General features: G+C 48.6%; 1 protein-coding gene across 17 annotated transcripts in view; it reads left to right on the plus strand.

Annotated features, from left to right (window-relative positions):
* Positions 1–13231, plus strand: part of mef2d (myocyte enhancer factor 2d) — a 119627-nt gene that overhangs the window by 95858 nt on the left and 10538 nt on the right. For 7 of the 17 annotated variants that reach the window (XM_083918691.1, XM_083918703.1, XM_083918706.1 and 4 more), the window contains 5 exons: positions 1155–1333; positions 2705–2734; positions 6704–6812; positions 7144–7324; positions 9889–9957. In XM_083918691.1, the coding sequence (XP_083774817.1) occupies positions 1155–1333; positions 2705–2734; positions 6704–6812; positions 7144–7324; positions 9889–9957 (568 nt within the window). The remainder of the gene's footprint in view (positions 1–1154; positions 1334–2704; positions 2735–6703; positions 6813–7143; positions 7325–9888; positions 9958–13231) is intronic. The other 10 variants (XM_083918701.1, XM_083918692.1, XM_083918696.1 and 7 more) reach the window with 5 other exon arrangements.

A 13231-nucleotide genomic window follows, 5' to 3' on the forward strand; every position in this document is an offset into this window, starting at 1 on the left:
AACACTAGCTGTCACTACAGAGACATGGCCGGGCAGCGAGACCTGAGGTACACGCACTGTCCTTCATTACCATGAACACACACACACACACACACACACACACACAAACGGTCCTCCATCACCATGAACACACACACTGTCCTTCATCACCATGAACACACACACTTGACTCAATCCCCCAAACACCATCCTGCTGACACAAATACCCACTAAAGCACCAAATGTGGATTCATCCGCCGCTGAAAGTAGTCCCCAACAAATGCACTATTTGTTTGATTAAAAACTACAGAGACCAAGAAATACAGAGAAGTATAAAAGTATTTTCTCCTATCACTACTGTACTACTCAATATATATATATATATATTTTTATATATATTTTTAATGATTTCACCCTGTTTCAATACAAATCAAGATACCGACACTAATTTCTAACAAAGGCATGAAACAAACATTGACTTAGATTGGACGTGTGTTTGTTTTACACACATGACACACTTAAGTTCACTGTACTGTAGCTATTTCATTTAAGTGTTATGCAGGATCATGTTTGACAGAAGCCGACGTTAAGCGTGTATAATTACACGCAGTTATGCAAACAAACGTGAAATATACTCCACAACTGTGGTCCAAGTACTTTGGAGAGCTCAGTGGTTGTCTAAAAGGACTTAAGAAGAAGGATGCTTTAGCAGTGCAACATGGAAACAGTTCAGGGACGTTTGTGTGTGTTTATCAGCGAGCGGCGGGACGACTGCGTAAAAGAGGAATAACACAGAGAGAGAGAGAGAGAGAGAGAGAGAGTGAATAAAATAGTTGTGCAGAGAGCGTGACACGCTTTTGATGAGGAAGAGCTGCAGGAAAAAATCAAAGCGGCGCCAAAAAGAAAAAAAACGCGGCTCGAGCTGCAGAAACGATGAGGAGCATGTGGCGCACCAGACCGATCCAACTCGCTAATGAGAACACACACAGGCAGACGTCGACACGCACGCACACACACACACAGGCAGACGTCGACGCGCACACACACACACACGCCGAGGCAGACGAGCACGGTTCACAGGTAGATACAGATACTAAAAACCAAACAAGCAGAAGAACACACAACCTCCTCCCTCTTCATTAAATCCCTCTCTTTGTCTTCCTGTGTCTCTCCAGCTAACGGCTACATCAGTGCCAGGGCCTCCCCGGGCCTCCTCTCCGTATCCAATGGCAACAGCCTGGGGAAAGTAGTCCCGGCTAAGTCCCCGCCTCCGCCCAGCCCTCAGATGGTCAACAGCCGCAAGCCGGACCTGAGGGTCATCACCTCGCAGAGCGGCAAGAGCCTCATGCAGCTGGTGAGGAGAACACGACTACGGCAGCCACGCGGGGACAAGTGACGGGTCCAGACTCATGAAGTGTAGCCAGAGCTGAGTGTGGGTTTAGTCTCGGTTAGGTGGCGTCGGGCAAACTCAGAAGGCTTTGGCTCATGGCGAAGCAGTTTAAAGACGTTTTATTGGTCAACGTTGAGCCAAATCACGATTAAAGAATAATCTTTTTCTCTTCACGTTGACGACGTTTACATGCACAATATTCTTTATTTTGCCCTTAAGACAATAATCCTACGAACGTGTTTACATGAACAATATTACACTGATGCACATTAACATGCAGCGGTGCAAAGTAGGGAATCGATGAGATTGATTTTACGGATTCCTGAGCAGTTTTTCGTGCAGGGAAAAAACGTCGGCACACGCAGGTTTACAACTCACACAACTTACACTTTATAAACTCTGCAGAACAGTAGAAACAAGCACAGCTAAGGTGACAGATTATGAAAATGATAATAATTATGGTGTCAAACATGATCAATGATGAGTAGCGGCAATAGCAGCTACAATACAGCGAGACACACCACTGATGGTGTTTTTGTGGCTACAAATGTTATAGTTTATTAGACTAGTGATAGTTTATATGACTAATAGTTATAGAAGCAACAGGAAGCGTCATGCAGGACCACGGCAGCAGGCACCACCACCATCAGCATTAGGCACCACCACCATCAGCAGAGACCTGCACACAGGACCACGGCAGCAGGCACCACCACCATCAGCAGAGACCTGAGAGACGACAAAACACAAACAACTCCGGGGAATAAGTTGAATTAGTGACATGCACTGATGAGACATGAATGATACAGAGAGTGGTCGTACACGTGCGCACGCTCGAGTTCGTACATGTGCAAACGCGCTCTACAAAAGCCCACCTCTCCCAAACAGACCTTTTTTGGCCCGGTGCGGAAGGACAGTGTGAGTGCGTCCTTAGGCGTCTCTCATCTGTAGACACATCTGACGCGTGCTTAGTGATGTTTGAAAAACACTTCACGTCTGTTTGTGTGTTTTAGAAACGCATAACATCCCTCCTTACTGTTTTTCCATTCAACATCTGGATCCAATCGTTCTGCTTCAGTCAGCCATCGATCTTGACTTGATCTCTGACTCTAAAGTCAAGTAGTTCGACTTTAGAGTCGGCCGTGCAGCGCTGCTGGGAAACTTGAGGCCCTGTAAATGCAAAAACATCACTAATCCACACTTCTGGACCAAGCTTTAGATGAAGTTCCTCTAAATGTATTCCTTGTTGTATTTGAATGCAGTCAGTTGTTGCAGAAACGTAACCGTCCTCTGTTTTCTACCCCCCCCCCCTCCTCCTCCTCCCCCCTCGCCGTGCAGACGGAGGAAGAGCTGGAGTTGGTGAGTGAGGTGAATAGACTTTTAGACTCGTGGATGTGCTGCCGAACTCCGTGTGATCTCACTGAGCATGAGTGTGACACCAGCATCATCAGGGGGTCGACTCAGTGGCGCCGGTGCTGTGACCAGAGTAGAGGACGAGCCTTTAGAGCGTCAGAGCACCCGGTGAACTCAGAGCATCAGAGCAACGGACACGCGGCGGACCAATCGGCTGGTTGCACCGGTTCCTGGAGGGATTTGGACAGAAGCGCTCAGGGTTCAGGGATCAGGGCAGGCTAGAGTCCCATCGCAGCTGTAGACTTGAGTCAAGTCACGCACACGAGGACTTGAGACCCGACCTGTGAGATTTTCACACTCGACTCCCTAAAATTTGAAAGGAGATTCAAGTACCTTCCTGGTGAAATCCCAGAATAACAAGACTGAAGTCCTCTTCACTGAAAGGACACGCTTTACTTTTAAACAGTTGTATAATTCATTTAAAGGAATCCTTTAGAGAAATACAGTTTCTTTCTTGCCAAGTGTTAGATGACAGGATGACTCTCTCATGTCTGTACGCTAAACATGAAGCCACCAGCACACGGTGAATTTAGCTTTAAGTTCCCACCACAAGACTTTCAAAGTGATCAGTTTGCTGTTCAAACTATGCAAGTGTCTGCACAAGCGAGCACAAGCACTGATGGAGACAAGATAACGAGGAATCCCTAATGTGTGCCGCAGATGGGTTGACTGTTAAAAGCCCCAATGTGTTTGAAACTGACATGGCAGGAAGTCACCATGGTCCTCTTGGAGGCGGGGAGGGCTTGCTTTGGCCCAACTCCGATGTAGGCCCATCTCGGGTGTGGCTCCGCGTGCTAAAACTGGTAATGGAAACACAGATCAGCGCACCATTGTTCGGTACTGCGTGGCAAAAAGTGCCAATGGAAAAGGTGCAAAAGCGCGTTCAAATGCAGAGCGACGAGCTGACCCCGATCTGCATCTGACCCGGGGCTTTTTCAGGGAGCTCCAAAAGCTGTCAGTAGTGGAAACTCGGGGCTGAAGTCAGGTAGTGGGCCCCAGGCATTTAACCTCGTGAGCCCATCCTCATCTCTGAGCTCAGTCTGGTAACGTGCGGCGGAGCAGATTTGGAAAAGTTTGCCAAGCGACCTAACCAATCACGTTGGTTTTGAGGCAGATTTAAGAGTGACGAAGCCAGAAGAGACTGTTGAATGTAAACAACGTGGCGGCTTCCCCGGATGAGATGAGCAGCTATGGAGCAAGCCGCTCACTAACTCTTTGTTCTCTGGATCCTTCTGTTGAATATGGACCGGGCTCCTGAAATTGGGCCTTTGATCCGTAAATTCACGTTAAACACAAAGGGAAAATCTCCTTTACCCACATGTTGTTTCCTTTCTGAGCTTTGCCTCCACGCTGTTAGCACGTCACACGCTTCAGTCATCTGATTGGTTGGTTTGGCCCGTATGTTGGTGACAGACAGATGGTTTAGCCAATCAGAAACCAGGATTTTCACCCCTTCCCAAAAGATCTTTAAAACCAGAGTTCAGATGGATCTGCTGAGGCCATGAGACTCATGCAAATCAATCCATCAGGTAGAGTCAGGTTACCTGGCAGTAGCATGAAGACTGGAAACAAGCGTGGCTCAGTCTGAAGCTTAAAAACACCTCTTAAGCTCATTAATTAACACATTGTGTCTCGTTTGTACTGAAGTTAAAAAACAAGCTGGCACCCAAACTCTTCCATGGCTTGGACTAGCATCACGCTTAGCGTATACAGACATGTGAGTGATATTGATCTCCTCATTTAACTCTGGGCAAAAGAAAACAAAATCAGCGTTGTTACCATGAATGCATTCAGTGAGAAGTGAGAAGTAACCCTCAACCCTTTTTGAAGAACCAGCAAACAGCACTTAGAGATGTTGCATTTAGTTTTTCTCATAAAGCAAAGCAGCAGAAGTTGAGTGCCTTTATATTGCGTAGGTACAGAAGAGCTTAAGGTGACATTTGTGCAGCACAAACAGTCTAGAGAGGCGAGGGACCCGGAGCGACCAGCTGACTCTCCGCTGTGTGTGGACGCTGCTCGGCATGTGCATGCGTGGTTCCGTCTGAGTGTCGATGCTCTAAATGATCAGAGAGAGGAACATCACAAAGTCCCCAACGTGGAAAACAACGACGCGGAGTCTGACACGCTGACCCCCTCCTTCCTCACTCCCCCGCATGCATACTTCTCTGTATAAATACAAAACACACACCTCATGATGCGTGTGTGTGTGTGTGTTCATACCTGGCATACCTCCGTGCACACATTTACAATACAAACACACTCATCCTCGCTCATGTCTCCTCCGTCAGCCTTGTTGATGCATGCGTTCCTGTCAGCATGATTCTCCGGCGCAGCGATGCCTCTCACAACACCTTCCAACGTGACACTACATAACACAGGCGCCTGGCCGCGGCGACAGCGTTGCCATGCCAACGCCACCTCGAGATGCGAGACACTTCTCATCTTGCACGCAGATGTTTGAAGTGTCACCGGAAAAGTTAAACACCTCAGAGAGAGAGAGAAGCGAGGCTCTCGGATTGTTCTCGTCTCTCTGCACAGGCGGAGCGATGCAGCGCTTCGTTATGTCAGACTTTAGTTATTACTGCTCCGCTGGACTTGTTTCAGAGTATTCGTCTTCATTTAGTCCGCCAGTAAAACTTCAGATGTGGCCGGACCGAGGGCTGAAAGTTAATTCCAGCTGCTGCACTTCAGCTTCGCAAAGCTGCAACTCAATCACAGGATATTTGTCTTGTTTTTTCCTATTTCAACTGCGTTCATAGTGAAATATTTCAGTAGTAATAGCGTAATTAAATTGTTCTCAGTCACATTACAAGGTCTCTGCATCCACTCAGCTGTACAGTGGAGAGCACATGCTAACCATTATCATTATCGCTGTTGAAAATGCATGAAGTCATGTGCCCGTGAACTCCTCCACTGCGCCCTTATAAGGAGAGAAAGACGGGATTCATGTGTGAAACCCGGAGCAGGTGGAGCCACGAGGACCCGAGACACAAAGAGTTTGGTTGTGAATGTTTCAGCATCTTTTTTAACACGATATAATGACACTGTACACAGAGAAGATGCAGATAATTACACTGAGAGTGAATTTTACTAAAGGAACGCTTCACCCTCAAAATGACCAGAGCCTTAAATTCATGGAGATTCATTTTTTTATGCTTTAAATCAAGTCTTACCTTTCTTGAATGTCTCGCATCACTTCCCTCCAGAGTCCCTCCCCCCCCCCCCCCCCCCCCCCCCCCCCGCCCGGCCTCTGCCGTCCCCTCCTCCCCTGCTGCTGTCAAATCCGAGGGAGAACGACCTTCCCCGAATACTCTAGCACAGGGGTGTCGTAGTGATCCAGTAAAGGGCCGCTGTGGCTGCATGGTTTTAATCCAACCAAGCAAAAACACCTGACTTGAGTCACGCAATCACCTGAACCGTCTTCACACAGTGGATTTGTTGGACCAGGTGTGTTCTTGCAGCCACAGCGGCCCTTTACTGGATCACTTGGACGTAGAGCAGGAGGCTCAACTTTGACAGGCCTTCCAGTGCACAGGTCCAAAACTTTGGACTTCCCATGGCACTTGAACGCAGCATGAGCAGCGCAGGTGAAACAGCGACAGATGACGGAGACAGAGGCAGAGGCACGAAGCTCTGCAAATTATTTTGACCCAATAAAATGATTTGATATTGATAAGTTTCAACACCTGGTGGATTTCTTTTACATTTTACCGCCACAGGCTTATTAGGAGCATTTTAAGATTACAAAAGAAAAGGTAAGAATTGCTTTAAGGCGACACTCTGAGCATGTGACGGTCATTTTGAGGATGAGGTTTTCCTTTAAACTCTCATCAGATGACGCAGCCCGGACCCCGCTGCAGCAGGAATCACCTCCTCCTCTTCCCTGTGATCTCAAACGTCCTCTATCCATCTGTGTCTTCCCAGAATGCTCAGCGGCTAGGTGGCTCCCAGTCGCTCACTACACCCGTGGTCTCCGTGGCAACCCCCAGTCTCTTAGCGCCCTTCTCTGGCATGCAGACGGCCTACAACACCGGTAAGAACATCTGTCTGTTTACATCAGGGCAGAGCTTCGTCCGCCCCGGCTGAGTTCTTCTGTTAGAGATAAAAGACGGAGCCCAGGAAGAGATGAAGTCTGCGTTATGTCATGAAATATCTTAAGTGTCATGGAGAAAATCTCCCAGTGTGATGCCACAAAAACCACCATGAATATTCACTTTGTTCATTGTGTGAAAGCTTCTGGAACGATTCCACTTCAAAGGTCTCCATTAATATGGATTAGGCCTGATTAATATTGATGCAGCAGAAAGTTGTATGATGTAAAACAACCCCCTCTCTGTCTCCCTCCCTCCATCCCTTAATCTCAGAGTACCAGCTGACGAGCGCGGATCTCACAGCGCTCCAGACGTTCACACCACCAGGGCTGGTGCCTGGCAACATGGCTGCCTGGCAACAGCAACAGCAACCAGCCGTCTCCCAGCAGCAGCAGCAGCAGCAGCAGCAGCAGCAGTCGCAGCAGCTGAGCTTGGCGTCGCTCAGTAACTTGGTGTAAGCTGCTTTTTCTTCATTCAAAGAAAACTCCTAGATTAGATTGATTTCCTGACCTCCGACCTCTTCCCCTGAAACGCCGCAGCAGTATCTTTTTTAACAGCGCCGTGCAGGACAGCTGATTCAGGACACATAAAACACTTGAAGCACCTGTCCCGTACGGAGCCGCAGCATCACCCCAGCTGCGGTTGATTCATCTTTATGTTGACCTAGATTCTCTCCCCCAGCCCTCAGCTCCCATCCACCGCTCCGCTCCCTCTCCCACCGGAGTCCAACGCTGATTAAGCGCCTGGTAGCGAGGCTAGGCTGCTCGCTGTGTTATCCGGCACACAGACACACAGGGTTTGGAAAAGCAAAGACCTCCTTGGCGAAGTTAATTCTACAGCGGTTCTCTTGTTTGGCCAACTGGTAAATGACAGCGAGGATGTGATGTCAGGTTTAGAACAAACAAAATAATAAAAAAACTGTATTTGCTCCTCGATGACAGCTGTAACAGTCGTGAGCCTGACTCAGTTTCTCCACCGTCACCTCTGGTTGTGCAAATGCAAGCTGGGATGCCACAGGTTTACCAGGTAGATGCTAGTTAATACAAGCTAGATGTGTTCACTGCTGCATCACTACTACTACACCAGCTTTAACAGACAGTTACAGAGCGTAGCAACACTTTCAACTGTCAGAAAATGACAATAAACGTTTAATAAACCAAAAAACGCACAAGTTACGACAACAGACGTTACTGCAGTGTTTACATTTTACATACGCTGCTACACTTAGGGCGCCCTCCCACTGTGCCTCCGTCCCGTGCCCCGTGCTTTAGGGTCCTTGTCCCCCCCTCCAGGCCCGTTTGTACTCACACTACCTGGGCCTCGGAGAATGCTTCTTGCTGCCTATACGTCATCACGCCGTAACACGTCACGCGCATTGATGACGTCATGGCGATGCGTGGCTTTGTTTCCAGATCTTTCCGTAGACCTCGGAGTTTTTGTGCGTCTTGTCGACTGTTTTTGAATCTTTTCATCGACCAAATCTGCAGTAAACACTCCACCTCTGCATCACACCAACGTGAACCTTTCACCGCCATTGTTTGAAATGTCCGCGCATGGTCCCTCCTCCTTTTTTCTACGTCCCAACAGGCGCACAGGAAATGACCTCAGAACCGCCGTAGGCCTCGTGCTCGTACAAGTGCGCATGCTCGTGCTCGTACATGTGCAAACGTGTTTTACAAAAGTCCACCTCTCCCAAACGGGCCGTGGACGGCAAGCGTGCCGCTCCTAGTCGCGGTACGGTTGCACTCACACTGGTCAAAGAAACCAGACTTTAGCCGTGAAACCTGTTTGGGCACGGTACGGAGGAACAGTGTGAGTGCGCCGTTAGCCAGCTACATGCTAACGTCACAGAAAGCTTCATCGTGGTTGCTTATCATGTTCATTTCTTTCCATTTTCACATCTTATTCCTGCTGGAAAATGTTCGATTCCGTCGTTTTTTGGTCTTTATCGGTGATGTCTCACTGTAAAACAAAAGTGATAAAGATGCAGCTTTACTCCGTTATAGTCAGTCTAAAGCAGCCTGTGCAGTTTACCCATGTTTACATCAACACGTCTAGCAGGTATTAACTAATATCTACCAGTTCACAGTGGGTGCAGCCCTTCAGTGGCCACGCGCTGTAATGCAACAGGACACCTCCAACTGCAAACAAGCTCCATTACGACCCTTAATATCATGAGTTCTTAATCCACAGATCCAGGAGCCCAGAAAAGACATTTAGAAACCTGTGACGTTCTTCTAATTCACCCGTGAAGTCCACAAAGTTTACACGAGTTTTCCGTCATGTTCTTAAGATTGAGAAGAAGTGAGAACACCTGTGTGTCTGTGCAGGGCCGCGAGCGCTCACTGTAGCTGAGCCTCACATGGTAAACATTTCTGAAGTGCTCCGAGTTCCTCCCCTCCCCCCGTCTCGGCTCTTTGCTCCTCTTAAACATCCTTTCAAGTCAGCCCGCCGAACCTTCATATCCTGGTTTTCTGTTAACACCGGAAACTGGAAGCACCTCAAGTCACGTCTGTGCAGCTTCTCTTAACTCTCAGCCAACATCATCCAGGAAACAGACGAGATGATCAAAACATTTCCTGACAAAGGGACGTGAACTTTGAAGTAACTAAAAAAAAAAGGCCATTACTCGTCTAGACGCCTCATGTTGCTTTGAAACTTCTTTTTTTTTTATAGATAAATCCAGATACGACCTTCTCCTGTCAGTGTTTTAGAGATGAAGTCACGTCGGACATTAATACGCCCTTGTCAGTGAGGTGTTTACATTAGTTTGTCTCTGTTAGAACGTCACAGGTAGGTCCTCAGTTAAATCCTCACATCTCCAAAAGTGTTTTCAGATCATTTTCTCCAAAGCTAACCTTTCCTGAGCCCCGTCAGTCACGTGTGTGTCGTAGCAGGTTAGCCGTTAGCGCTAGTCTTTGTGTGACCAGTCGGGCTGTGCTAGGCTAACCTGTGGATGGGGGAGCGGCTTTGTAACTGCCTCTTGTTTTGTCCTCCCTCCCCCCCTTTTCTCCACAGCATGTGGGGTGCAGAGAAACAGAATGCGGAGATGGTTAACTGCATCTCCAATTTTGCCGCTAACCTGAGGTGAATGACATGATAGCATCTAGTGCTGCGCAGCTCCGCCATGCCTTTTACCTGTCAAGTTATCCGACTGCTCGCCGGCTCAGCTACGAGCCAGAACAACCCAGAGACATGACACACTCGATCACGACAAACACGATAACAATCCCTTCTTTTCTTTCCATTTGTGTGTGGAATGTGATGCCTGTTGTTTTTTGCTTTGCTGCGTCTAAACTTCATCGCTCCTTCAGTTCCCGTCAAGGCTCCAGATTATAGAGTTTACCGCCGCGGTTGTTGCAGTCTCGACGCAACCTAAGGCTTAGATCTGAAGCTCTTTGGAAGTGTCAGGAACAAAGAGGGAGACGCTGCGGTCGTGACAGCAGCACTGCCTCGCAATGAGAGGAGCCTCCTCCAATGAAAGAGAGTTTGTGACGGCTGCTTTCAGCGCCAAACGCCGGCCCAGTGCACAGCCGTGCGCCACCGACATGCTTACCGCATTAAAATTTAACTTTTGAGCCATTAAGCTGTCACCATCAGCCGACAGTCAGACACAGACTTGAATTCCTCCGACACGTGTAGGCCTGGGAAAGGAATAATTTAGATGTAGCTTAGCTGTCAGAGGCGGTTATTTAGATGGGGTACATTAATTGCAATGTAGTTTGGAATTTGATGGAGTTTGATAATCACTTAGTAGTCTGTAGTTCTCTTGGGTCTGCATTAATGCTGGGTAACTTTGGTAGCTTTACAAACTGACACAAGCATTAGGAAACTGTCGTGAACGGTACAGAGAAAACACAGAAAGAGGGGACCCAATGCAGACACGGACACGGGAAAACAGGCAATACTAAGAACGAGACGAAGGAACGAGGAGAGGACGGATGATCAGGGAGAAGGACGAGGAAACAGGAACACAGGAAACTACGCTATACTCAGCAACGGGGAACGTGATAACCACGAATGAGAAAAGGAACGCCAATCCAGGGGGAGTACTTTACCAATGAAGGATAACAACGGTCCGGCGCTGCATGCCTGTCAGCTCAGGGTATAAGTAGTGATCCAGGTGATCAGCGTAACAGGCTGCAGCTTGGGGGGAACGCCTACCGGACCTAGACGACGGGAAACGAGAGGGAAACACAGAGGGAGACAAATCACACAAAAAGGTAGAGAGGAGGGTACTGACAGAACTGACTCTTGACAGAAACACACTGGGCCTCATTTATCACACTTGTGTGAAAACGGGCGCAGATCTGATCGCAGAGTTGGTCGTATGACAGGACCCACGTGTGATTTATGAAACATGCGTATCTGACCGATCTCAGCGTACGAATGAGCGGGTCTTGATAAATTGGGCGGCTGAGTTCGATCGTCATTAACATGTTACGCCCTTAAATATTCCTGGTTCGAGGCCTCGTCCACTGAGGTCAAACACGGAGAGGAGAAACGCTGGTTAGAAAAGACACTTTTCCGACACACAGCTCGGCTCCTGACATCCGACATGGAGCAAAATAAAGATGTGCTTTTTGTCTTAAGAGTGGAATAAAAGGGGCCCATCATAAAAACGCTGTACGGAAAAGAATAAAGGAGGCAGTCAACCCGAAGCAGCGCTCCACTGTGACCCGTGTGCGCCTGTGCGTGTGTGTGCACTGCTGAACCTGTGCTCCTGCTCTGTAGCGGGGTTTGCCAGCGGGGTTATTAGGTTAGACCTTTGTCACCTAGAAGAACCAAACCAAGATGTTAATCATCTGATACCTTGTTTGATTTAATGCAGTTTATCGAGGGTAGCCACGAACCGAGGAGATGACTTTGGCTTTCCTGCAGCCGCGCACAGGCTCAAATGTGCGTACGCGACCTCAGACCTGACGTGAGATTTGATCGTAGCTCCCGCTCACGTCCAACTTGATAAATGCCGACGTTTGCCAGGAAATGGTCGTACGCACGTTTGATAAATGAGGGCCACTGAGTATAGATAAGTACCTCATACAACCCCACTTCATAAACATTTTTTCATTCATTCATCTTCAACCGCTTATGTCAGGGTCGCGGGGGGTGCTGGAGCCGATCCCAGCTGACATCGGGCGTGAGGCGGGGTCCACCCTGGACAGGACGCCAGTCTATCACAGGACACATAGAGACGAACAGAGACAGACAACCATTCACACCTACGGGTGATTTAGAGTCATCAATGAACCGAACACCTGCACGTCTTTGGACTGTGGGAGGAAACCGGAGAACCCGGGAAAAACCCACGCAGACACGGGGAGAACATGCAAACTCCCCAGAAGTGTATTTCAGAGCCGTCAGCAGTGAGACTGTTATTTCTCTCTCTGTCTGACAAAGCTGAAACCCGTCCATGAAAATATGATAATAGGTTGTTTGTTATTGTATGCAACAGCTGTGACTGCGGGGGGCTGAGCAGCTTTGAAAAAGCAGCGTATAGTTAACGCTGGTGCGCAGCAGAGCTCTTCACAGCGCCCCGTGAATGTTAACAAATGGTCGTCCAGATTGTATGAAAGCGTTGGGATCCGTTAAGAGGCTGAAGGAGCAGCCGGCGCTCTTCTTCTGTCACGGAAGAATCTTCTATTCATGCACGGGTCATTTCATATTTCAATAACAATACTCGGCACAGTATGTCTCGCTCTCTGATCATCCAATTAGGAAATAGTCTACATGAAATAACCACATGGTGAAGCCTAGTTTTGCATCCTCCTGTGTGGAATATGTCAATATTTTAGATTTATTGATAATCACATTTTTAATAAGGTTACATCGTACACTCCCAACAACAAAGTCTCATCTTCAGCCTCTTATCCGGGGTCGGGTCGCGGGGGCAGCAGCTTTAGCAGGGGACCCCAAACTTCCCTTTCCCGGGCCACATTAACCAGCTCTAACTAGGGGATCCTGAGGCGTTCCCAGGCCAGTGTGGAGATCTAATCTCTCCACCTGGTCCTGGGTCTTCCCCGAGGCCTCCTCCCAGCTGGACGTGCCTGGAACACCTCCCTAGGGAGGCGCCCAGGGTTCATCCTTACCAGATGATCCTGAACCACCTCAACTGGCTCCTTTCAACGCAAAGGAGCAGCGGCTCTACTCCGAGTTCCTCACGGATGCTGAACTTCTCCCCCTCTCTCTAAGGGAGACTCCAGACCCCCTCCTGAGGAAACACATTTCAGACGCTTGTACCTGGACCTGGTTCTTTGGGTCCTGACCCAGCTTTCATGACCACAGGTGAGGGTAGGAACGGAGACTGACCGGTAGATCGAGAGCTTTGCCTTCCGGCTCGGTGCTGCCTCCTCCACATCTC

The sequence above is a fragment of the Echiichthys vipera genome (assembly GCF_963691815.1).
Source record: "Echiichthys vipera genome assembly, chromosome: 8".
Classification (NCBI taxonomy): Eukaryota; Metazoa; Chordata; class Actinopteri; order Perciformes; family Trachinidae; genus Echiichthys; species Echiichthys vipera.